Source organism: Podarcis bocagei (genome assembly GCF_964188305.1).
Source record: "Podarcis bocagei genome assembly, chromosome: 7".
In the NCBI taxonomy this organism is placed as follows: domain Eukaryota; kingdom Metazoa; phylum Chordata; class Lepidosauria; order Squamata; family Lacertidae; genus Podarcis; species Podarcis bocagei.
Genome location: NC_138132.1, coordinates 93,287,669 through 93,313,202, shown reverse-complemented (window position 1 = coordinate 93,313,202; position 25,534 = coordinate 93,287,669). Strand labels below are relative to the sequence as shown.

General features: G+C 49.2%; 1 protein-coding gene across 11 annotated transcripts in view; it reads right to left on the bottom strand.

The window, feature by feature from the left end:
- Positions 1 to 25,534, bottom strand: part of ANK1 (ankyrin 1) — a 218,876-nt gene that overhangs the window by 101,068 nt on the left and 92,274 nt on the right. For all 11 annotated transcript variants that reach the window (XR_014009893.1, XM_081200899.1, XM_081200905.1 and 8 more), the window contains exons 3-8: positions 9,600 to 9,698; positions 8,501 to 8,599; positions 6,119 to 6,217; positions 5,813 to 5,998; positions 5,489 to 5,587; positions 866 to 964 (exon numbers count right to left, since the gene is read on the bottom strand). Coding sequence is in view for 10 of the 11 variants with exons in the window: in XM_081200899.1 (XP_081057025.1) it covers positions 866 to 964; positions 5,489 to 5,587; positions 5,813 to 5,998; positions 6,119 to 6,217; positions 8,501 to 8,599; positions 9,600 to 9,698 (681 nt within the window). In the remaining variant the exon portion in view is untranslated. The remainder of the gene's footprint in view (positions 1 to 865; positions 965 to 5,488; positions 5,588 to 5,812; positions 5,999 to 6,118; positions 6,218 to 8,500; positions 8,600 to 9,599; positions 9,699 to 25,534) is intronic.

The window sequence follows — 25,534 nt, the reverse complement described above, 5'->3', positions numbered from 1 at the left end:
TTGCTGGCGGGAGAGTGTGGATGGTGGCAGGGTTAGTTTGATAGAATAAGGACTGCTTTGTTGTTCACCATTGTCTTATAGAGGACAAAGAAACAAATAAGATAATACAAAACCGAACCTATAGGCTTCTGTTCGCTTAATGATCATAACACCCCCGTTTCTCCTTTCTGTTTTAATAAATGCTTGTAGTGTGCACTCATGCCATTTGACTACGTGAGAGGCAGGAGACATTCAGGGATAGCTCACCCTGGATCATGAGACTCTTAATCACAGGGTGGTGGGTTTGAGCCCCACATTGGGCAAAGGATTCCTGCATTGCAGGGGGCTGGACTAGATGACTCTCGAGCTCCCTTCCAACTCTACAATTTTAATTCTTGAAAAAACATAGCATCTGTGTTGGCAGCAGAGGAAAGGAGGGGCTGTGGACCTCACAGAGGGCGAGAGGTGGTAAGGGGCAGCTGGGGGGGGAGGGTGCAAGGACCACATAGCTGAAGGGGTGGTGGCCTGACAGGGCTGCCCTCCTTTTCTCCTTAGGCCCTGTCTTGGTTGGAAGATTCAGAACAGACAAAAGAAAGGACTTTTCTTCCATGCAGCACACAGTTAAAGTGTGGAACTCCTTCCTACAGGAGGAAGTGATGGCCACCAACTTGGATGGCTTTCAAAGAAAATGAGGCAAAGTCATGGAGGGGGAGAGGGCAGGATGGCTATGTTCTGCCTCCAAAGTTGGCGACAGCAAGGCTTATGGGAAGCAACCATAGGAGAGCATCAAATTCTGCTTGCAGGTTTCCCTTGGGGCTTCTGGTTGGCCCCTGTGAGAACAGGATACTGGATGAGAGGGGCCATTGGCCTGATCTTATGTCCCTACCTTGGTGCGGGTCTCGATGTGGGCTCCCCGGTCCAGCAGCAGGCGCACCATGATGATGTTGCCCCGGCGGGAGGCGATGTGCAGTGGGGTGATGCCATTCTGTGTTTGTGGAGAGAAGAGCAGAGGGAGCTATCTCATACCCAGCCAGAACACTGGCTCATCTTGCCTAGCAATGCCTCTTCGGATGGGCCATGGCTTTCCGAGATCTCCAGCTGGTCAGTCCCAGTCAGGGACTGGACCCAGGAACTTCTACATGCAAGCCAGCCCTCTCCTAGAAGCACATGTGGAGCCATTTCCAAGCCGAGGGACCCTCTCCTTTCTGGACAACCTTCCCAAACACCAGTGGTGGGCGGGACCAGAGCATAGCTGTCAACATTTCCCTTTTTTAAAGGGAAATTCCCTAACCTATTGGTATTGGGGGACTTCAACATCCATGCTGATGCCACGCCCTCCTCACAGGTTCTGGACCTGGTGTCTTCCATGGCGACAGTAGGGCTCTCCCAGTTTGTTTTGGGCCCCACACATCAAGCAGGCCACACGCTGGATTTGATCTTTGGCGCCGGTATAGATGTGATCATGTCTCCTTCGATGAAGGTGCCATGGTCTGATCACTACGCTCTGAAAGCCAGGATTGACTTTCCGCCTCCACCCTGCTTAGGTGGCGAGCCGATTTGGGCTCGCCCGCAGAGGCTGATGGACCCTGATAGATTCCGTCAAGCCTTGCGGGACCTTGCTCCCCCTGGCAACTCATTGACTGAGCTGTTGAGGGCTGGAATATCCAGCTCCTGGCAGCCATTGATGAGATTGCACCTAAGCGCCCTCTGCGACCCCGCAGAAACCGGGCTCCCTGGTTTACCGAGGAGCTTCAAAAAATGAAGCGGGACCTCAGACAGCTAGAGCGAGTATGGCGGGGTGCCCATGATGGAGCCTCAAGAACATCTTATAGGGTTTTTATGAAAACCTATGAGATGGCAGTGAAGGCCGCTAAGAAGTCTTACTTCTCAGCCTCCAATGCATCCACTAACTCTCGCCCAGTGCAATTATTTAGTATAATTAGGTCTTTAACGTCCCTTGAAGGACAGCCAAATTTAAATAACAATCTGACACACAGCTGTGAGGCATTTGCAAGCTTTTTTGCGGAGAAGGTCCTGTTGCTCCGCCATGACCTCCCTGCCAATTTGGATACAATAAAGGAACTGGAGGCCCCTCGACTGTCCTCGGGTCCAGTATTGGACCACTTTGACCGGATATCCCCAGCCGATGTGGACAGACTCCTCCGAGCTGGAAAGCCCACCACCTGTCCTTTTGATCCGTGCCCATCTTGGCTGATTAGAGCGTGTCCAGATGAGGTGCGGGGCCCCCTGGGGGATATCATCAATTTGTCCCTTGGCACCGGGATATTCCCAGGGGAACTGAAGGAGGCAGTGGTGCGCCCACTCTTAAAGAAAGCACTCTTAAAGAAAACACCTTGCCCAGGAATCTTCCGTTCCTGGGTAAGGTGATTGAGAGAGCGGTTGCTGAACAGCTTGGTAGGTTTCTGGATGAAACATCGGCTCTGGATCCATTCCAGTCCGGCTTCCGCGCTGGTCATGGGCCCGAGACGGCTCTGGTCACCCTAACAGATGATCTCCGCAGGCAGCTGGATCGAGGCGGGTCGGGGCTGCTGATTCTTCTAGACCTGTCAGCAGCCTTCAACATGGTCGATCACGAACTCCTGGACCACCGCCTTACCGACGTGGGGATCCAGGGCACAGTCCTTCAATGGCTGCGCTCGTTTCTCTCTGGTCAGGGACAGAGGGTGGCGCTTGGGGGAAATTGTCATCGCGCCACTCCTTGGTGTGTGGAGTGCCTCAGGGTGCGATACTCTCCCTGATGCTTTTTAACATCTTTATGCGCCCCCTCGTCCAGCTTGTCCGGAGTTTTGGGCTGGGTTGCCATCAGTATGCCGATGACACCCAACTCTATCTGTTGATGGATGGCCATCCTGACTCGGCCCCAGACACACTGACCAGATGTTTGGAAGCTGTGGCTGGATGGTTACGTGGGAGCCGGTTGAAGTTAAATCCTTCAAAGACAGAGGTCCTCTGGCTGGGACGGGATGATATGGGATTGGGGGGCAACTCCCATGTCTTGTGGGGGTGCAATTAGTGCCAGCACCGCCCATTAAGAGTTTGGGTGTAATCTTTGATACCTTCCTCTCTATGGAGGCGCAGATTACAGCTATAACAAAGGCGGCATTTTTTCATCTCCGCCAAGCTAATCAGTTGGCCCCTTATCTCTCTCGCCCTGACCTAGCCACTGTGATCCATGTGACGGTCACCTCTAGACTGGATTATTGTAACTCGCTCTACGTGGGGCTGCCCTTGAGACTGACCCAGAAACTCCAGCGGGTGCAGAATGCCGCGGCGAGACTCCTTATGGGGTCTTCGCTGCGAGATCACATTCATCCGGTACTATACCAGCTGCACTGGCTCCCGGTGGAGTACAGGATCAGGTTTAAGGTGCTGGTTTTAACCTTTAAAGCCCTATACGGCCTAGGACCCTCGTACCTACGGGAGCCAGTGCAGCTGGTATGCCCCACAGAGGAACCTACGGTCTGCAACTAAAAACATCCTGAAGGTCCCAGGCCTCAGAGAGGTTAGGCTGGCCTCAACTAGAGCCAGGGCTTTCTCGGCTGCAGCCGGTGGAACGCTCTGTCACAAGAGACTAGGGCCCTGCGGGACCTGACATCTTTCCGCAAGGCCTGCAAGACAGAGTTGTTCCACCAGGCCTTTGGTCAGGGCGCAGCCTGACTCCCTCCTCTGGCAACCTGCACAGAATTTTGCTTAACGGCTGCCATTAATTTGATTTTAATTATTTTTTTATAATGAAATGTTTTTAGAATGTTAGATTATTTGATTGTTTGATTACTTGATTGTTGTTAGCCGCCCTGAGCCCGGCTTCGGCTGGGGAGGGCGGGATATAAATAAAAAAAATTATTATTATTATTCCGAATAGGATTCATCGCAAGAAAAGGGAAAAGTTGACAGCTATGGACCAGAGGCTAAGCTGGGTGCAGCAACCAACATCAGTGCCACCTTTGTAGAGCAGGCTGGTTTCTACACATCCTCACGCTTTCCCCCATGTCCAGGCAGCCAAGTGGCATTAAAGGAGCTCAAGGACACTCGGTTGGTCAGAGCATGGTGCTGATTATGCCAAGGCTGCAGGTTCGATCCCCATGTGGGACAGCTGCATATTCCTGCATTGCAGGGGGTTGGGCTAGATGATCCCATGGGTCCCTTCCAACCATAGCTGTCAACACATTCTAGCCAGGCAAAAACAGTCACGGAGGGTGTCAGTCAGGGATGCTGAAGGGGGTGTGGCCTGGGGGAAAGGGTGTGGCCTTGGAAGACGGCCAGGCAGATGCTCCCTGGGATTGTGGTCCCAACCTCTGTTCTGTGTTGTTCCACCGTGCAGCAGTCCGTGGCGAATCAGATCAGGCACCGGAGTGCAGGGCTCCCTTTTGCCCAGGTCTCTAAAGCCCCCCTGGGCGCGAGTGCCTCTTCAGCAAAGCTTGCCGGCAGCCAGGCTCCAGCCCGATCCCACCCGCACCACCAGCGCTCCAATTCTGCCACAAGCCTTACAAGCTGGCTGTGATCCTCAAGGACACCACAAAGCTAACTTAGCACTGGGTCAGCTCACTCCCAAGAAGCAATCTGGCTCCCTCACACGTCCATTGATCTTCAGACCCAGCAACTCATCTCCCTGTATCTCCCGCGGCTGCCTCAAGGCTGTCTTGGGGGAAAGACCTGCGTCTTCCTCTTCTGACTCTTCAGTTAATGCTTATGGGACTTGAGTTTCTCCTGGCCTTCCCTCCTGTCCCACTGGGCTGACAGCCAGCTCTGCTACAGCCCCAGAGGCAGGGCCACTTGCAGGTGGGCATCCACCGGGCCTGACAAGAGGTCTCTGATCTGCGCCGAGACTGAATGGACCCAGCCCCCGACCACGAGTGGCTGAAGGGCCCTCCGAGCCAAGTCCGAGACCCAGAACAAGCCCTAATCCTTTCTCCTCACTCCTGTCCTGCTTCTCACTAAACAGGGCATTTGCACTAAGGGAGGGGGTCGGCCTCTTTCTCAAAGGGGGTCTTCTTTGCTGTCTCTGAAGTAGTGCAGGTGAAGGAGCACAGTGGAATGTTCCTCTGTACAAAAGCATTCCCTGAACATAGAAAAGGAGCATGTCAGGGGTCAAGCCTAACCTCGCAGGCAGGTTGGCTTTCTATGTGCTAGTTTTTTTTATTAAAAAAACCTCTTTTTCCATTTTTGTACAAAGGAGCATTCATTCATTCATGCAAGCCATCCCCCAGAACAGTCTGATGTGGCAGATAGGAAGCTGCCTTAAACAGAGTCAGTCCATTGATCCAGTCAGCTCAGTATTGTCTACACTGGCTGGCAGCAGCTCTCCAGGCTGTCAAAAAGGTGTCTCTTCCAGCCCTACCTGGAGATGCCAGGGATTGAGCTTGGGGCCTTCTGCCTGCAAGGCAGGTGCTCTGCGCTGAGCTGGGGCCCTTCCCTTCCCCTTCTGTAAGCACTGGGGCCACGTCAAGGGGCCTCCTGCAAGAGCCGCCAGAGGACTCTGGACACCCACCTGAGGAGTGAAATTGACGCTTGCGCCTCGGTTCAGGAGCAACTGGGCCACGTTGAGGTTCTCGTAGTGTGCAGCAATGTGCAGTGGGGTAAAACCAGTCTGTGGGAGAGAAGAGGGTGGGGAGACTCCAGGTGAACATAATGCCATGACCTATCTTCAAAGCTGGCTCTTCTGCCAGCCCTTTTCTTTAGGCAAGATGCCGGTCTTGGGTGGCTAGCCCCATAAACTGCCTTAGGAGGGATTGCACCTGGAAACTAAGCCTTGCTCAATCTCAGGCAGCCCCTCAAAGGCAGCCCTTGGCCCTTACTGGAACTCCCTGCCTACCTTGGACAGGACGTCCGCATTGGGGTCGTTCTGCAGGAGCACAGCCGCCGTCCGAGTGTCATCATTGCGTGCAGCTATGTGCAGTGCTGGCAGCCGCACTTTGCCCTTGGTCCCGTAGTTAATCAGGTGAGCCACCACATTTTCGTGGCCCTGCTGCAGAGCCACAGCCAGAGGTGTGAATCCATCCTGCCGTGGATCAGGGAGGGAGGAAGAGACACATAGTGAGCCAAGGGGTCCATGTCATCCCAAAGAAGCGCAAGGGCGGAGCATGGAGTGGGAACACCGGACAAAGGGGGAGCTACTCACTTCCGTGGCAACGTTTTGGTTGGCGCCATTCTCCAGCAGGAACTTGACCACTTCCAGGTGGTTCTCCTGCGCTGCCATGTACAGAGGCGTAAAGCCTTTCTGCAAACACAGAATCAGAACCCGCATTGCCAGCTGCACAAAACAACGCCCACCAATCGCTGCTGATAACAGAACGGCAGGGAGGCACAAGGGGTGAAATGGATTGGCTTAAGGGGCAAAGGGAAATACTCAAAGTTCGATAGAATCAATGGTCGCATAACATAACAGCAAAAAGGCTGTTTCTGAGTCCCAGCTCTTTGTCACATGGTGTGATGGCCAATGGAAACCAGAGCGGTGCTATGCAGAGAGAAATAGGGTTGCTTATCAGCAGCTCCTGCTGAACTTTACAGGGAGAAGGCTGCAAACTGGGACAAAAAGTAGGGGCAAGGGGAACCTGCCCTTGCTTCTGCTTTTGGAAGTTTCATTTCTATGTCTGGAAAACTGCCACCGTCACTCTGGATGGTGAGACAGTGGGAAACCAGTCCTTGGAAGGCAAGGACCCCAAAGAGAAGAGAGCAATACAACTGATCTCTTTTCAAATAAACTAAAACAAGAAACCTTCCCAGTGTGTGCCCTGGGCTAACTGGTATGGGGAGGTGGATTGGGTTAGGGGCATCATTTGGATTCTCCACTGTAGGCACCAAAATGCCTTGGGACCACCCATAAAATAACAGAAAAGGAGACGGTGTGGGGCTGGAGTAGGATTTAGGATGAGGGAGGGAGGGAGGGAAGGAAGGAAGGGAGGGAGGAAGGAAGGAAGGATTTGGAAAGAAGGTTATCAACGATGAAATTTTAAACAACAGTTCTGCATTTTTTATTCATTTCAGTTTCTACTCAAGATCCTGCTTAGCAAAGAATAATCTAGAAAGGAAACAAATAAACTGCTAGCCTAATGCAAATCTCGGTCTTTGCATATTAAAACCAAATGGTTGGAATTACCAGCTGTTTACTCACCTGCTTAGCAAAAGTATCGCCAGCATAAGCGGAGAGGCTGAGCATTAGCTCTAAAGCGCTCACAAAATGAGCATGGCTTCATGTTTATGCAACCAAAGGCAAGCACACTCAGTCTCCTTGCTTTGGGAAAATGACTCAAAAGTACAAATTGCAAACAGGATCAGAAGGATTTGGGGGAGGGGGAGGGGTCTGCTTGCTGATCTCAGCCAGAGTGACCGACAGCAGTGAGTCCTGAAAATAGAGAGCTTGCCCTCTAGGCCCCCTAAGCCTGTCATTCTGCATTCCACCCCCCCCCCCACCTTGCCTCAGTGCTTCCCTACCCAATTTCTCTCCAACTCCCTGGCATTTGTTTGACCTTCAGATACCTGCTTATGTAACTCAAAGACACAGCAGACTGCCACAGAGGGGCAGTGCTTCCCCAGGAACAGCAGGGGGCTCCTGCACCAGACGATGGTCCCTATTCCATCCAAACAGGCACAGAGACATGACGACCCACACTGCCCCCCCCCCCGCAGCTCTGACGGAGCAGGTGACATGAGGATGGTTGGCTGCCTGGCAGAAAGAGAGTGACGCTGGCAGGGAGATAGCCAGGGACTGAAGCGGCTCAGAAGCATCTATGTGATGCACACAGAGGGATGTGAGAAAGAGACCTTGGATGGCTTTGAATCTGCAAGCTTCACCCAGCCCAGCCAGACTCAAGCAAAGCAATATTAACAATGCTGCAGGCTTGAAGTGGGCAGATTAATCAGCCAACTAACACCATTGGTGATTGGTTTGAATAGACCCGGGGCCACAGTCTCTCTTGCAGGGACCACATAATGGTGGCAGGTGGGGTCAGGGAGGGGAAAGTGGGCAGAACGGGCAGAGCAACAGATGGAACTCTGTTTGGACAGTGGCAGACAGTCCAGCCGTGGCTTCACACCCTCCCGGAGCGCTTCTCTCTCACTTGGAAGGAGGACAGAGAGGGACGGATGCCGGTGGGTGTAGGAACCAGAGTACTGCACATCGACATTTGCTACTCTGCTTACTTTTGCCTGGGCTTCCCCCACCACCACCATTTGCTTGTGGCCCCTGAATGCTTATCCAGAAGGCAATGTGGCCCTTAGTCTGAAAAAGGTTCCCTAGCCCTGTTCAAGTATTACTACTACTACTACTACTACTACTACTACTACTACTATTTAAAAACAATAATAAGGCACACAGCTTGAGTCTGGCAAAGGACTGCTGGATCATGTAGAATCGGTTTCCTTGTGCGCCCAATACTCTCTGCCCCCTGCTTGTTAAGGGGCCTGGCCCACTCCTGGTCTTTTCCCGCAGAGCCTTCAAAGCCCTGAAGCTCCAGAGCCTCCCAGCTCCTTGCCCAGGCGAGGCCAGAGGCAGGCAACTTACCTGGGACTGTGCATTGACATTTGCCCCAAAGTTCACCAGCTCCCTCACCACGTCCTCTTGTCCTGCCAAGGCAGCGATGTGCAAGGCCGTGTTCCCTTTCTGAAAAAGCCAGATGGAAGAAAAGGGTCAAGCAGGGTACAAATTGCAAGCAGTCTAGAAAAAAACACCTTTAAAAACAAACAAACAAACAAACAAACCCCTATGGATCTATGTATTGAGAAAACAGCAGAAAACCACACACCCACCCAAGTTGGGTAGCGTATCACTAGCGTATTTTGTTCTTGTTGACATCCATCTGTCTCGAGATACAATGGAGTATGCCTCTGGGGGTGAAGTCAAACCGCTGTGCTAGTAGCACCAAAGTGACCTCCCCAGGGAGCAAACCTGGGCTGCCCAGGCCTGCTGATGTGGTCCAAAGGAAAGCAGAGCAATTCCTTTTACACCATCTTGGCTGCAGGAGTTGCCGGAAGGAGGCGTACAAGGCGCCATCTAACCCTCTTAGGGACCACTCCAGATTTGTGTAGGGTTTAGTCCTTAGCCTTTTCTTCTTCTGAATAAGCGTCTCCACCTCCATTGTTCAATTCTATGAATTTGTGACAACAGAGTCAGCTGAGCTGGTGGATAGCCACTCTTTAACCCACCCCAATTAACCACACAGTTAGGGGCTGCTAATGATCATAAGTGAAGTGTCCACAATTACTAGGGTCCTGCAGTCTAAATCAAGCTTGTGGGTAGACTTCAGGCTGGTGGGATTTACTTTGAATCAAACAAGACATGGTGTTAATTATGAGAAAGCAATCAACATGCACTTAAAAAACAAAAAAAGCAGGATTGGAACTGTGCAATGTTTAACCCTTTCTCTCTGTTGTATTTCCAGCAGAAATCCTTTCCCCCGGGGCAGCAAAGAGCAACTTTGTGGGGAGATTTCTGTTTGGTCTCTATAAAGGATATATATAAGGGATTCTAGATCAGGAGAGGCTCATTTGCTGGTCTCAGCAACCATGAGAGCTCTTCTTGTTGGTTGCAGGCCACCTTTGTCTGTCTCCAACCTCAGTTTCAAAAGAGCCATTCCCACCCCAACCTGGGGGGGGGGGCTTACCTTGGTGGTGGTTTCCAAAATTATTTCCTTGTGCAGCAACTCAGCCACCATCTTCACATGTCCCTCCTTGGAGGCCAGGTGCAAAGCATTCAACCCATTCTGGAAAGAGGAGAGACTCCATGAGACCAGGGCCGGAAGTGATCTTGCTCGCTCTTCACTGGCCCTGCCTTGCAACCAGTTCAGATTCAGCCAGGGCAGGGGTTCAGTGGTTCAACCCAGAGTGTTGGGGAGAGGGGCAACTGTTCCACACACACCACATGCTTCATCAAGGGGAGCACTGCAGGTGTCCTGCAACATTTCTGGTGTGTGTGATCTCTTTATTATATTTCTGCCACATGCATATATCATAGAATCCTAGAGTTGGAAGAGACCACAAGGGTCATCGAGTCCAACCCCCTGCCAAGCAGGAAACACCATCAGAGCACTCCTGACATATGGTTGACATATATAATTATGCAGGATCAATCTAAAATATAAAGTTGAAAACATCAAGGAATAGGAATTACACCTAGTAATGCTGAGGTATAAGAAGACAGAAAAGGCAACCATTTTCAGCTTAAAAGAATAATTTTGGTTTGTCATTTGTTCATGACAAACAGCACATTGTTGTTGCTGCTGCTGCGGTCATTATATCATTTAATCTTGTCAATTCAAGTTTGCTACTAGTCACAGCTGTTAATCCTACTAACTACAGGTAGAAGAAATTCCACGGTAATGGTTCTGGACTAAGCTTTTAGCAGGACAGGTCATTGATTCGTCTTCCAACTGGGTCCCCACAATGGCACCAATAAAGTCTCCAAGTTTCTTCTGGCCATGTTTTGCATATGCACGCACACACTCAATTTATTTGTTTAACTCTACCAATTGTGAAGGTAGAGTTTCTAAGGATATCCTGGCACTGAGAATAACAGCGCATAGTTAAACTGCCACAGGAGGAGCCAGGAGTGGCACCAACTAGGACAACTGCATGGAGGACAAGGCTCTCAATGGCTCCTAGCCAGGATGGCTGTGCTCTGGAGGCAGCCATGCTTCTGAATCCCAGTTGACAGGAGGGGAGAGGGCTGTTGTGCTCAAATCCTGCCTGTGGGCTTCCTGCAGGATGCTGGCTTAGATGGGCCGTTGGCCTGATCCTGCCAGAACCTTTTCCCACTCTACAATATCCTTTCTGAGGTGAGGCAACCAGAGCTGGGCAAAGGCTGAATCAGTCTGAGTCCATGCGCAGAACCAGCCAGCATGGCTCCACCTTGCCAGCCCCCCTGCTGCCCCCCTGAGCAAGAGCAAGTGAGCAGAGTCCCCTCACCACCTTTCCAAGCACAACAGAGAGACCCTGGAAAAGCGGCCAGGTGAAAGGGGAGACATTTGAAACTCCTGTGCACAGGTTGGGGGGGGGGCATCACCTCTAGACCATCAGTATTACACAGGAGGAATCCAAGGGTGTACTTTAGGTCTGTGCAACTGAAGTGGATGAAAGCTAGTCTGTCACGCTGGCACAACAAAACCATTTAACAGCAACAGCAACAACCTGTTGGGATGAATGAATGGTTAAGAGGGAAAGTGTGGGATGAATGAATGATGTGGAAACACCCCGGAAACAAATCAGCATGAATTTGGGAGGAAAGTTCATGGCTGTATAACCCCCCTGCAAGCAAATCAGAATGAATGCTCAATAAAGTCTAAGCTCTGCATAAGCTTTGTGCAAGCGAATCAGTGTACCTGCTCCGTCAATAGGTCATCTGGAGGATAAGCCCAAAGTAACACCACATCCACTCCAGACATTGTAAAGCAGTATTGTACGGGTTTAAGCAGCCGTGCCCCCCCCCGAATCCTGGGGACCACAGGGAGAGTTGATAGGAAGCCCTTATGCCCCTACAGGTAGGGCTACAGTTCTCAGAGTGGTTTAACAATCAATCTCTTTTCCCAGGGAACTTTGAGAATCGTAGCTCTGTAAGGGGAATTAGAGTTTCCAAACAATTCTCAGCACCCTTTAACAAACCAGAGTTCCCAGAATTATTATTTGGGTGGGGAGGGGGGGACCACGACTTTTTAAATGGGTATCATAGTGCTTTAAATGTATGCACTATGTGTGGCCCAAGACTGATGGACATCCTACTGGTCCCTAAACCCACACAGGTAAATAACGTCTTTGCCTTGAAGCCCCAAACTCCCTGCAAGCGGACACAGGCTCCCCCCACCCACCCCAAACCATGTGGATTCTTCCTTCCTTTTCAGCTAGGCACCACATTGGCATCCCAGGGCAATCCGAGGTCTCTTTCTCTTTGCTGCTGGGCATCTAAAGTGGCACATGACAGATGAAAGATGCAGATGCAGGTCCTCTGAGAATGGTGGTGATGGAATCGAGGTTGGTGCAGATGGTGATGGTGATCAGATGGTAGGTTAAGAGGCCGTGCTCAGTTTTGTGTGAGAATACAAGGCTTGTGGGCTAGGTCTGACCACACGCATCCCTCTTTTATCTCATACAGGACATGTGAGGTTGGACCTTGACCACAAGTGTGATATTCCCCCGGGTGGAAAGGCAGGTGCGCTATCAGACCATGAGAGGCCAGCAGTGGACGGGCACCTGGGTCTTCACTTAACAAGCTCCAGAATTTGTTATGACTGGCAGATGATCAGTCCCAGAGCAGATGCCCCATTTGACCGAGAATCAGGTAGTGTACCCCCCCCATGCCCATTCGACTCAGGGGGCTTGCTCACCAATTTTCACCGGTGGTTCATCCCAGAAAGCCACATTTCCATTTATTCAATTCCTTAATAAGACTATAGATGGCCAACTTATATAAAACCCAATAGAATAATTAAAACATCAAAAAATTACAATATCACAAATGACAAAGCAAAAGACCAGCACTGAATTTTATTTATCTAAAAATTATTGGCAAAACAAAATCATTCTGAACAGGTAATGAAATATCAGAATTGTTTGAATTCAGCTGGAGCAGCATTTCAAAATACTGGTGCCAGTACTATGCTAAAAATCTTAGTTTGTGTAGACACCAAGGGCTTCTGCTTTCCCCATTCCTAGAAAAAGCACAAGTCTGAGCGGTTTCCCCCTTGCCCCACTCCTTTTGTAGGGAAAACCTGCTCCTCAGTGCTAAATCAGAGCAAACGTCAATCTGGTGTAAACAGGAACGGTTTGGATTCTTAGATCACGGACTGCAGTTTCTTGAAGATGGACTTCTGGCAAGTGATGGGCTGCACCTCACAACGGTTGGGAGAAATGTTTTTGCCAAAAATCTCAGAAACCTCATCAGGAGGGCTTTAAACTGACTAATGGGGGGGAGGGAGACAGTGCTCCTGAAGGTAGGAGTCTATCAATTAATGAAGATGATTATCCAAATGTCATAGACCAAATGGAGCAAACAGCACGCGGACCTAGTGGTGGGAGGAAAAAATCCTTAAATAAGAGACACGGGGGAATGATTAATGGACTTCAATGTCTGTACACTAATGCGCAAAGCATGGGAAATAAACAAGATGAGCTTGAGCTCTTGGTACAGCAAACTAAATATGACATAATAGGCATCACTGAAACCTGGTGGGATAAGTCCCAAGATTGGAATGTAATAATGGGGGGATACAATTTATTTCAGAGAAACAGACCAGACAAGAAAGGAGGAGGAGTGGCGTTATATGTCAGGGATGTGTATACATGTGAAGAGATCCAAGATTTAGAACCTCAAAGCCAAAGTGAGAGCATTTGGGTCAAAATTAAGGGAGAGAAGAATAACAGAGACCTCATTGTGGGAGTTTACTATAGATCCCCAAGCCAAACGGAGGACATAGATGATGCCTTCCTGGAACAGATGGCCAAGCATGCAAAAGGAAGGGAGATAGTAGTAATGGGGGACTTCAATTACCCGGATATTTGTTGGACGTCAAACTCAGCCAAGAGCATAAGGTCAAACAGATTCCTCACTGGCCTTGCAGACAACTTCATTGTCCAGAAAGTGGGAGAAGCAACAAGAGGAACAGCCATTTTAGATCTGGTCCTAACCAATGTTGATGACCTGGTTAGTGGGGTAGATGTGGAAGGATCATTAGGCGCGAGTGATCATGCTCTTCTGAAGTTTACTATACAGCGGAAAGGAGCAGCCAAGCATACTAGGACTCAATTTCTTGACTTTAAGAAAGCCGACTTCATAAAACTTAGGGAAGTGCTGGGTGAGATCCCATGGACAGCAATACTAAAAGGAAAGGGAGTTCATGATGGCCGGGAGTTTGTTAAGAGGGAGATAGTAAAAGCACAACATCAGGCAATACCAATGAGACGGAAACATGGAAGGTGCCTAAAGAAGCCAGGGTGGCTATCTAAAGAACTTTTAACTGAATTAAGATTAAAAAAGGATGTGTACAAAAAATGGAAAAGGGGGGAAACCACCAAAGAGGAATTCAAACAAATAGCCAGCACGTGTAGACACAAAGTCAGAAAAGCTAAAGCACAGAATGAACTCAGGCTTGCTAGAGAGGTTAAAAGCAACAAAAAAGGCTTTTATGGGTATGTTCGTAGCAAAAGGAAGAACAAAGAAACAGTGGGGTCACTCAGAGGAGAAGATGGTGAAATGCAAACAGGGGACACAGAAAGGGCTGAACTCTTCAATGCCTTCTTTGCCTCAGTCTTCTCCGATAAAGAAAACAATGCCCGACCTGAAGAATTTGGAGCAAATGATTCAGCAAAGCAAACACAGCCCAGAATAACTAAGGAGATAGTACAAGAATATTTGGCTAGTCTAGATGTATTCAAGTCTCCAGGGCCAGATGAACTGCATCCAAGAGTATTAAAAGAACTGGCAGATGTGATCTCAGAACCACTGGCAGTCATCTTTGAGAATTCCTGGAGAACAGGAGAAGTCCCGGCAGACTGGAGGAGGGCAAATGTTGTCCCTATTTTCAAAAAGGGGAAAAGAGAGGACCCAAATAGTTACCGCCCAGTCAGTCTGACATCAATAGCAGGGAAGATTCTGGAGCAGATCATTAAGCAAACAGTCTGTGAGCACCTAGAAAGGAATGCTGTGATCACCAATAGTCAGCACGGATTTCTGAAAAATAAGTCATGTCAGACTAACCTGATCTCGTTTTTTGACAGAATTACAAGCCTGGTAGATGAAGGGAACGCAGTGGATGTAGCCTACCTAGATTTCAGCAAGGCATTTGACAAGGTGCCCCATGATATTCTGGTAAAGAAGCTGGTAAAATGCAGTCTTGACTATGCTACCACTCAGTGGATTTGTAACTGGCTGACTGACCGAACCCAAAGAGTGCTCATCAATGGTTCCTCTTCATCCTGGAGAAGAGTGACTAGTGGGGTGCCACAGGGTTCTGTCTTGGGCCCGGTCTTATTCAACATCTTTATCAACGACTTGGATGATGGACTCAAGGGCATCCTGATCAAATTTGCAGATGACACCAAACTGGGAGGGGTGGCTAACACCCCAGAGGACAGGATCACACTTCAAAACGACCTTGACAGATTAGAGAACTGGGCCAAAACAAACAAGATGAATTTTAACAGGGAGAAATGTAAAGTCTTGCACTTGGGCAAAAAAAATGAGAGGCACAAATACAAGATGGGTGACACCTGGCTTGAGAGCAGTACATGTGAAAAGGATCTAGGAGTCTTGGTTGACCACAAACTTGACATGAGCCAACAGTGTGACGCGGCAGCTAAAAAAGCCAATGCAATTCTGGGCTGCATCAATAGGAGTAGAGCATCTAGATCAAGGGAAGTAATAGTGCCACTGTATTCTGCTCTGGTCAGACCACACCTGGAGTACTGTGTCCAGTTCTGGGCACCACAATTCAAGAAGGACACTGACAAACTGGAACGTGTCCAGAGGAGGGCAACCAAAATGGTCAAAGGCCTGGAAACGATGCCTTATGAGGAACGGCTAAGGGAGCTGGGCATGTTTAGCCTGGAGAAGAGGAGGTTAAGGGGTGATATGATAGCCATGTTCAAATATATAAAAGGATGTCACATAGAGGAGGGAGAAAGGTTGTTTTCTGCTGCTCCAGAGAAGCGGAGCAATGGATCCAAACTACAAGAAAGAAGATTCCACCTAAACATTAGGAAGAACTTCCTGACAGTAAGAGCTGTTCGACAGTGGAATTTGCTGCCAAGGAGTGTGGTGGAGTCTCCTACTTTGGAGGTCTTTAAGCAGAGGCTTGACAACCATATGTCAGGAGTGCTCTGATGGTGTTTCCTGCTTGGCAGGGGGTTGGACTCGATGGCCCTTGTGGTCTCTTCCAACTCTATGATTCTATGGAGAAAACCTGAATTGCCATTTGCTCCAATGGGGCGTCGAAGAGCAGTTTCCCTCTAGAGAAAGCAGTGAGACCAGAGGGAGTGTAGATCAGCCCTAAATGAATAGGACCATGGGGAAGTCAGGAGGGCTCCTCCAGATTATTGCAGCTGACCTGGGTTTAAGGAATGAGACAACCCTTCAGGTGAGCAGTTTGGGGCTTTGTCCACTGGCAGCTACACATTGAACTTGGTTCAGTAAGATACAGGCAGCCAGTGCAGAACTTAGATGTTTAGTTTCAGGACTCAGATGCAATGCGGTTCTGGACACAGAATATTATTACTAGTGTAAGAGCATAGCAAGAGCCTGCAGGGTCAGGCCAGGAGTCCCTCTCGTCCACTAGCCTCACAGTGGCCAAGCAGATGCCTCCGTGGGAAGCCCACGAGCAGGACTGAGCCCAAGAGGCCTCTCCTCTCCTGGGACTCCAGCAAGTGGCATTCAGAAGCATCTCTGCCTCCAACTGGGGCCCCTGATAGGCTTCTCCTCCACAATCTGTCCAGTCTTCTTTCAAAGCCACTGTTGGTGGCCATCCCTGCCCTTACCTTAACTATGTGCCATGTGACGTACTTTACTTTATCTGTCCCGAATCTCCCAACATTCAGCTTCATTGGATGTCTACATTATTATTTATTAAATGCCAAGATTCCAGTCATTGTAAAAGGGAAGGGTGGATGAAATAGTAGAGGAGCTGACAGGCCAAGGACCCAGGTTTAGTGGCTCAAGCACAGTTGCCTTGTGTGGCTAGTGCAATGTCTCTTTTTCCCCTGGCCCCGTTGGGCCCGTCCTCTCACTTAAAAATTAGAGTGCGCACCCAACTCACAGAACACCAGTCCCACAAATCCCCACAGACTACCTCAGATTATCTTGTAGGGGACTTGTGTGAGGTAAACTTAATAATTAGGAGTCTCAGACAGGATTTGTACAAATAAACAATAATGATTTTATTTAACAAGGAAGTTTATGACACAAGTGAATAAAATTTAGGATACTTCAGTTTACAATGTTATGTCACTTCAAGGTTTTCTCAGTTGTTTCACACTTAATACTTTGGTTCTTAACAAGGTGGTACTTTCTGTCCGTTAGACACCCCTTAGACAACCCTACTCCTGCAGTACTCCAAGTAATAGACCCAAGGGTCCACTGGCTTGGGAGTCTTCTCTCCCCTCCTGACTGGAATGAGACCTAAGTAGATGGTCTCTTTCCAGCTTCTACTTCTCCTGGCTCAGCCTGGCTTTACTCTCACAGGACACCACACACTGTCCTTCACCCTAAGCTCAGAGACCCCTTTCTCTAGCTGGTGAGATCTTCCTCAGAGTGGATGTTTCTACCCAGAACCAACTCCCTCTCCTCTCCCTCCTCTCTCTCTGCCTACCCTCCCAACCAAAGCCTCCTCCCTCCAAAACTCACTCCCTGTCTCTCCTTTTCAACTCCCCCTCCTGGAACCTCGGCCAATCAGAGGCTGCCATACATTAACCCTTTTCTGACATGGGGAAAAGAAAAAGGAAATACTCGGGGACCCAACCTGCCCCAGCAAAAACAAACTTTTCCGACACAGCTAGCAGTGCAGAAATACTTCAAAATCCACAGCAGAGGTGGAGATGCCTTTATTAGGACCAACCAAAATGGCACAAAATAGCAAGCCAGCTTTTAGGTTCTCCAGGACACTTAATTTATGGTTACCAGATGTCCCTGTTTCCCAATGACAGTCCCCAGATTTACAAATCTGTCCCCGGACAAAATCCGTCCCCGGAATGACCCCGGATTTATATTTTAAGGGCTGTAGATTTATTAGTATGGAATGAATGTTGCATGATTGGTTCAATGGCACAAGACACATCATATGGGGACTTCTGGCGAGGCAAAATGGTGGGCATCACGGCAGCGAGCAGCTCCTGAAGCCAGCCAGAGCCAACTGCGCTACCAGGCTGGCTCCAGGCTGCTGAGGCTGCCGCTGCCGTTGCCAAGGGGAAACTGGGGACACCCAGTGCATCAACTGGGGGAACTGCTGACCACCACCCCCACGACCCAAATCGAGCCGGGAGTGAGAGTGCCCAGCCACCCAGCTGCCCAGGAAAACCCCGAAGGAGGAGAGGAGAAGGAAGAGAGAGAAAGAGGAAGGAGAAGGAGAAGGAGAAAAAAGAGGGGAGCCACCGCCGCAGAGGAGCAGAAGTAGGAGGGCACCGGGAGGGCAAGGACACGTAGCCAAGCCCAGGCCCTCACCGAGCCTACTCCACAGCGGCTAGCGCTCCAAGAGAGCAGGCCGGGGCCCAGAGGAAGGCTGCGTGACAGAGGAGACTGCAGAAGAGAAGGTAGTACTTTTTAAAAAATAAAACTTTTTTCAATAACTTTTTTTTCTCTTAAAAAGTAAAGTGTCCCCGGATTCTTTGAAAAAAATCTGGTAACCTTATCTTAATCAGACAGGAAGTGAAGCAAAGCAGACAGCGGGGGGGGGGCAGGGGGGAGTAACGTGGGGAGAGAGAAAAAGCTGGCTTGGGGGTGAAGTCTCCCCTCTGACACCACCCTTTTTTGTGTAGCAATCCAGAGTAAATTATGTAGAAGAGGAAGATTGCTGAATAAGTCATTGGGAAGAAAGCATAAGGAAATGAAAAACTAGCACAGTTGCATCGTTTAAGGTTTCAGATCACGGCTTTTCCTGGAGAAGATGTGGGGTCTTGGTGCTGAATTTTGATTTCCCAGACAATCTACACGTATAAACTGTTAATGCCACTGCCTATCTCTCACTGAAGACAAGCTTCTAGCATCTGGTAGCAACCCCTCCTTGCCCCAAATTTCTACCACTCCACCTCATGAATGAAACTTCCTGAACAGGGAGGGGGCTCAGTCTGACACACAACTCACCCTGCGATGTGGGAGCACCTCAAGGCAGAAGGCCTCGCCTGTGGCCTGGAAGGGGCACTCAAGGGCAGGAAAAGCTTCCTCTATGGCTTAGACAAACAGGCCCTCAACATGGGAGCCACACTGAAACCAAGGCCTGGCTCTATTAGCCAGAGCAGTTGCAGTCCTTTCAGGTCAAGGAATAAGCAAAACATTCTGGAAGAGCGCCTAAGGCAACAGGAAGCCGAGGTCCGTGTCTGGGAACAGATCAATAAAATGAAATCAGTGGCAGGGCATTTGCTAGCTCTTAGCAGCTGCAGCCGCAGCACCACTGAGCCAGCTGTGATGGCTCCCTTGGCTTCCTCCCGAAAAGAAGCTGTACTCACACCCAACATGCCTAGAAATTAAGGCCGGAACAGAAGAGATCGTTGGCGCTGCAACATACAACCCCCCTAACAGGGGCTACCCCACAACTATGTGCTGTATCCAAGACTGCGGGGAGAAATGTTTCCCATGCTGCCTTCTGACCAGGGGCCAAAGATAGGCTCTTCTGGGTGGCCTTGTTCCTCAAAGAACCCTTTCAGTTTCTTACAAAGTCCCAGCTGATGCCTTGCTCCAGAGGCAGACTTTGGTAAGGTAATCTTTCATAATATGAAAGTGGCAGCCCTAATTGTTGAGCCTGCTATCAGAGTTCATGAGAGGCAGCCAGGTCTCACACTTGCAGGATCTACTTTAGGGTAGGCTCATCCTAGAGCCCTAAGATCCACCAACTGGAGCCAGGTGCAAAAGAGTGGGTCAGGCAGGCGGCCACACATGCAGAATTGAGCAAGAGTGGTTTTTATGGCTACCTTTAGGCCCATTAATTTCAGTAGGTCTACTCTGAGCAGAACTTGATTGGATACAACTCAGCATGTGTCTGAGAACATGCTCAGCCCAGGAATTTGTGATCAGTACCAGCAGCAAGCTCACAATGCCTTTCCCACAAAAATCCACTACGGTTCCCCACCTTCTGCAAGTATTGTTTTTTATGGAAGGGAGAGAAAGCTTTTGAGGTGTTGTTTTTGTGAGGTAACCAGGAGTTAAAATCCTTTCTTGCTGATCTGCTGCAAACCACCCAGAACTCTCCCAGTAGATCCCAATCTACCTGACACAGGAGCGGGAATTCCAACACAGGGCGCTGTGCCAGGAGCGTCAGTGCAAGGCTTGGGAGGAGGCATGGGAAAGCTTTAAAAAGAATCAGGCTCCAGAAAGCCTGTTCCAAGGGCCTTGCGTGTGAGCGCTCCATTGTTGCTACCAATTTCTGGATGGTAATTTTCCAATTATGTAGGCAATTAACTCCTTAACAAGCTGGTGCTCTTTGAAAAAGAAGCAACCCAGTTAGTCGTCAAAGATGCAATTGTATACTGTTATGTACTAAGCTTGGATCCTAGAACAATAGGCAGATAGGATCCTAGAATGCAACAACTGATTGGCCTGCAGGAGAACACCAATCAGGCTCCAGGAGGGAACCAGAATTAGCCAATCAGACGGGACTCATTGTGTAAATAATGTATATAAAGGCCTGAGTTTGGGGGGGGGGGATTCAATCACTCCTTTTACAAGCATGAAAGAGCATGAAATCACTGCAGGATTCTGAGTATATTTCACATACTCATTTTAATAAACTTCCTGCAACAAAGACTAATGCAGGCATCCCCAACCTGCGGCCCTCCAGATGTTTTGGCCTACAACTCTCATGATCCCTAGCTAGCAGGACCAGTGGTCAGGGCTGATGGGAATTGTAGTCCAAAACATCTGGAGGGCCGAAGGTTGGGGATGCCTGGACTAATGTGACCATCTCCTCCTGAAGGGTCCAAGAGCTGTCTTGCATTATGAAAGTGTACAAATATATAAATAGTGACCGCAACTACTCCCCTGCCCTGCGCTTTTCTCACTTAAACCAGACAGCTTGGGAAAACTGAGGGTGGTTGGATCCACCCTGCCTCTCCTAAGTCCAGATAATACCCAACAGACACAATTCCACACATCCAGAGGGAATGTGATCCTATTAGACTTCTCCCCTTTTTTTGGTCTCCGTTCTCTAAAAGAGCTGGGGTGGGGGGCACCTTGAATAAGTATTTATTTCTGATCAGTGATGGGGAAGAAAATCTACCCAGGAGCTGTGTGTGTGCATCCATTACCACAAGGCCTCCCTCCCTCTTCTGGGGCGGGAGCCCGGCTTGACAGCGGCACTTCATGATAATGAGCACAACAGTCTCTCCCAATTAAGAACAAACGGCAGCTGCCTCCAGAATCAAGGGCTGGATTTGTGGCTGTGCCTGTGCCTGCGCTGGGGAAAAAGAGACTCTCCAGAGGAACACATCTTCTTCCGCAGCAGAACAGGATCAAACAGCAGTGCAGCAAGATACAAAATCACCCAACATGACCACAAAGTGAAGTGGCTGCTTCAAGGGAAGGTTGTGCAGTGAAATTAGGGATAAGGGAGGAATTCATTCTGTGTGCATTTTAAACTGGAACTTACCAAATTCGCTCTAGACAAACCAAAACACAACTTTCCTCCAAGCCCGGGAATGGAAAGGGAGCAAGCTGGGTTAACTTTATCAGAAGAGAGATGGGGAGGAGATGCAACCCTGTTGGGTCTCCTTGATCTCTCAGTGGCTTCTGAAACCATCAATCATGGTGTCCTCAGGGAACAACTCCGGGGGTGGGAGGAAGATGGAGGCACTGGACTGCAGTGGTTCCACTTCTACCTTCAGCGTATTTGGCAGGAAACAGCACAGGGGGACAACTGCTTGGAGCCACAGCCTTTAGATCGTGGGGCCCCTCAAAGGTCCATCTTGTCCCCCGTGCTGTTTAATGTCTATATGAAGCCATTAGAACCCATCAACTGGGGATTTGGAGCATGGTCTCATCAGCATGCAGAAGGCACCCGGCTCTCTCCCCATTTCCCACTTAAATCAGGAGAGGCTGTTTGAGTGCTGAAACTAGCAGCCTAGAGGCTTTGACGGCTGGAGAGGGTGGGCAATAAACTAAAGCTAAATCTAAACAAGATGGAGTTCCTGTGAGTAAGTGGTACTCAGTTTTAGGTATGGGGATGTTGGCCTGTTCTAGACAAGGTAGCATTCCCCCCGAGAGAGCAGGAACATGGCTTGTGAGGTGCTCCTCAATGCAAAGCTTTCTCTGGCGGGACACAGGTGGCGTCACTTGCAAGGAGCGCTTACAGCCAATTACACCCATTCCTAGCCCAAGAGCATTTCATCTCAGTGATCCATGCTCTAAGCACCTCCCAGATAGATTCCTGCAATGCACTCTACATGGGCAGCTCTTTGGAAGCTGCAGCTCATGCAGAATGACGCTATGCAGTTACTTTATGGCGTGGCAAGAGATGATATCACCCCCATCCTCAAGGCAATGTGCTGACTGCCTGTGAGCTGTCAGACCCAATTCACAGTGTTTGTACTAGTGACCAAAGCCCTAAGTGAATGGGGACTATTAAGGGGACTATATAAGGAGGGAGGAGCTTGGTTTTTTAAATAGCAGTTGGATGTTCTATTAATCACATGTTTTGTATACAGGTGTAACCTTCACTTATAAAACAATAAAATACTTTTCTATTTAATGAAGTAGGCCAATCCTGCTGTGTTTGATCGTCTCCTGCTTCTTCTGCTAGGTTGGGCCTTGGTGCTCTGCTCCAAAGTCACGGGACTATAGAAATCTGATTGTTGCAGAGTCAGAGCGCTGCTCTGCATAGCTGAGCACTGCTGGCAACAGCTCTCCAGGGTTTCAGACAGAAGACAACCCCAACCCTGCCTGGAGATGCCAGGGATTGAACCTGAGGCCTTCCACACACAAAGCACTCAAAGTGCTCCACTGCTGAGACACAGCCCTGACCTGACAACACCTCTGACACAGGGCACTTTGAGACTGCTGCTGTTTTGCAAGAGGGATTCAGTTGCTTCTGGGCAAATTCAGGTTGCACCATTAAGGTGATCTGGCACACTTGCACAACAAATCCACTTCCCTCCCCTTGAACTTTTTCTGCAATAAGAAAAGTGACAGGATAATGCACCAGAAAGTATGAGGTAACACTTTCTCATAAACAAATCTGAACAAACGCTCAGTAAAAAGCCAACATCACAGCCCATCCCTACAAACGTTGCACAAACAAATCCAAATGAAAGCACCACTAAACAGGCTGCCATAGACACACATATGTTCCGAATGGGAATTTCTCCTCATTGAAGATGCTTGGTCAGAGCTAGTCCAGAACATGCACCTCTGTGGCCCAAGCAGCCCAAGGTCCTAGCATTAAGGTCAAGGTCACATAACCTCTGAGCTGTCAGGAGCCCAGGCTGCCGTCTTGATAACACAGCATGCAAGTCGTAATTATTGCAAAGCAAACAATTAGCCTCTGATGCTCTAGCCAAGCATCCGTCTCTTACGATTCAGTTGACCCTTCTGAAGACTGCTTCCTGCTTCTGCAGAATATTCTGAACCTATGGCCCTTATGTTTCTGGGTTTCTTTTCTGTCTAATATTTTCCCTATTCGTCTACTCCTTGGGCTCATGGGGTTAACTGCCTCCTCTTCCGGTGAGGAAATGCTTACCCTCCTGCCTTCCGAGCCTCCCTGTGCTTCTTGATAGAGTTGGCTTCTCTCCAGCCTACCCTCTGCTAATGGTAATAATAATAATAATAATAATAATAATAATAATAATAATAATAATAATAATAATAATTTTTATACCCCGCCCATCTGGCAGGGTTTCCCCAGCCACTCTGGGTGGCTTCCAACAGAATATTAAAATACAATAGTATATTAAACATTAAAAGCTTCCCTAAACAGGGCTGCCTTCATTTCATTGTCAAGAAAGGGGGGAGGGTTGACAGCCGACTGCTTCCAGCTGTCTGAGAGAAATGCAAGCCTCTCTGTTGCTGACTGCATTCTAACTCATGCTGTACATTGGGCAGACATGTTCCTGACATGAGCTAAGAAGCAGGTTAATTACACACCAGAGGTGTGAAATGCTAACACCGTCTCCCTAGCAGAGTCAAGGGAGTAATGACTCTAGGAAGCCTGCAAGGGAAAGAGAAGTGAGCCGTGCCACTCGGTAAAAAACATGCAGCCACATCTCCACACAGCAGACAGAAAGACCTGGTTTCATAGTCATTCCCCTCTCCTGAAAATGCAGTTGTGTGAGAGGGACAAGGGATCTCCAAGAGAGAGTTCTCAGCAACTTCAGCAAACTACAAGATTCAGAAATGACAAAAGGAAGGACTTCTTCACGCAGCGCAGAGTTAGACTATGGAACTTACTCCCACAAGAGGCAGTGATGCCCAGCAACTTGGATGGTTTGAGAAGAAGATTGGGCAGATTCATGTCTAGTGGCCATGATGGCTATGTTCCAGCCACCATCATAGAATCATAGAATCATAGAGTTGGAATAGACCACAAGGACCACCGAGTCCAACCCCCTGCCAAGCAGGAAACACCATCCGAGCACTCCTGACATATGGTTGTCAAGCCTCTGCTTAAAGACCTCCAAAGTAGGAGACTCCACCACACTCCTTGGCAGCAAATTCCACTGTCGAACAGCTCTTACTGTCAGGACGTTCTTCCTAATGTTTAGGTGGAATCTTCTTTCTTGTAGTTTGGATCCATTGCTCCGTGTCCGCTTCTCTGGAGCAGCAGAAAACAACCTTTCTCCCTCCTCTATGTGACATCCTTTTATATATTTGAACATGGCTATCATATCACCCCTTAACCTCCTCTTCTCCAGGCTAAACATGCCCAGCTCCCTTAGCCGTTCCTCATAAGGCATCGTTTCCAGGCCTTTGACCATTTTGGTTGCCCTCCTCTGGACACGTTCCAGTTTGTCAGTGTCCTTCTTGAACTGTGGTGCCCAGAACTGGACACAGTACTCCAGGTGAGGTCTGACCAGAGCAGAATACAGTGGCACTATTACTTCCCTTGATCTAGATGCTCTACTCCTATTGATGCAGCCCAGAATTGCATTGGCTTTTTTAGCTGCCGCGTAACACTGTTGGCTCATGTCAAGTTTGTGGTCAACCAAGACTCCTAGATCCTTTTCACATGTGCTGCTCTCAAGCCAGGTGTCTATATACCGTATAAGAGAACCAGGGAACTACGGGGGGGGGGGGAGAGAGAAAGAGAGAGAGCTGCTGAACTCAGGTCCTGCTTGTGGGCCTCCCATGGGCATCTCTCTGGGTGGCCATTCAGAGAACAGGATGCTGGACTAGGTGAGCCATTGGCCTGATCCTGTGGAGCTCCTATGCGGAAGGTGCTTCCACAAGAGGCAGTGATGGACATCAACCTGGGTGGCCTTAATTGACACCTTCCTGGGGCATAAGGCTACTCATGGCAACTAGCCTGGGTGGCTATGTTTCTACGTTTCTACCTCCGCTGCTGGAGGCAGCATGTGTTGGAGCACCAGTTGCTAGCAAACACCAGGGGGAAGACTGCTGGGCTGCTCAGGCCCTGCCTGCAGGCACCCCATAGACATCAAGTCGTCCGTTGTGAGAAAAGGGTGCCAAGACGCTCTTCCTACAGTCTTTGGCTCTGCAGATGGCCTCAAATGCTGGACTGGATGATGCAGCAGAGCTCTTGCTATGTTCTGATGTTGTTCCAGGAAGTTTGAGAGCCCAGAGATAGAGGAGGGGCATTATTGGCTTGTTTTTGTTTTTATCATGTATTTTGTGTTTTTTATCTTGCATTTTTTATGTAGTGAATGGCCCTGAGATGGGTGCTATACAAACCCAATCAATAAA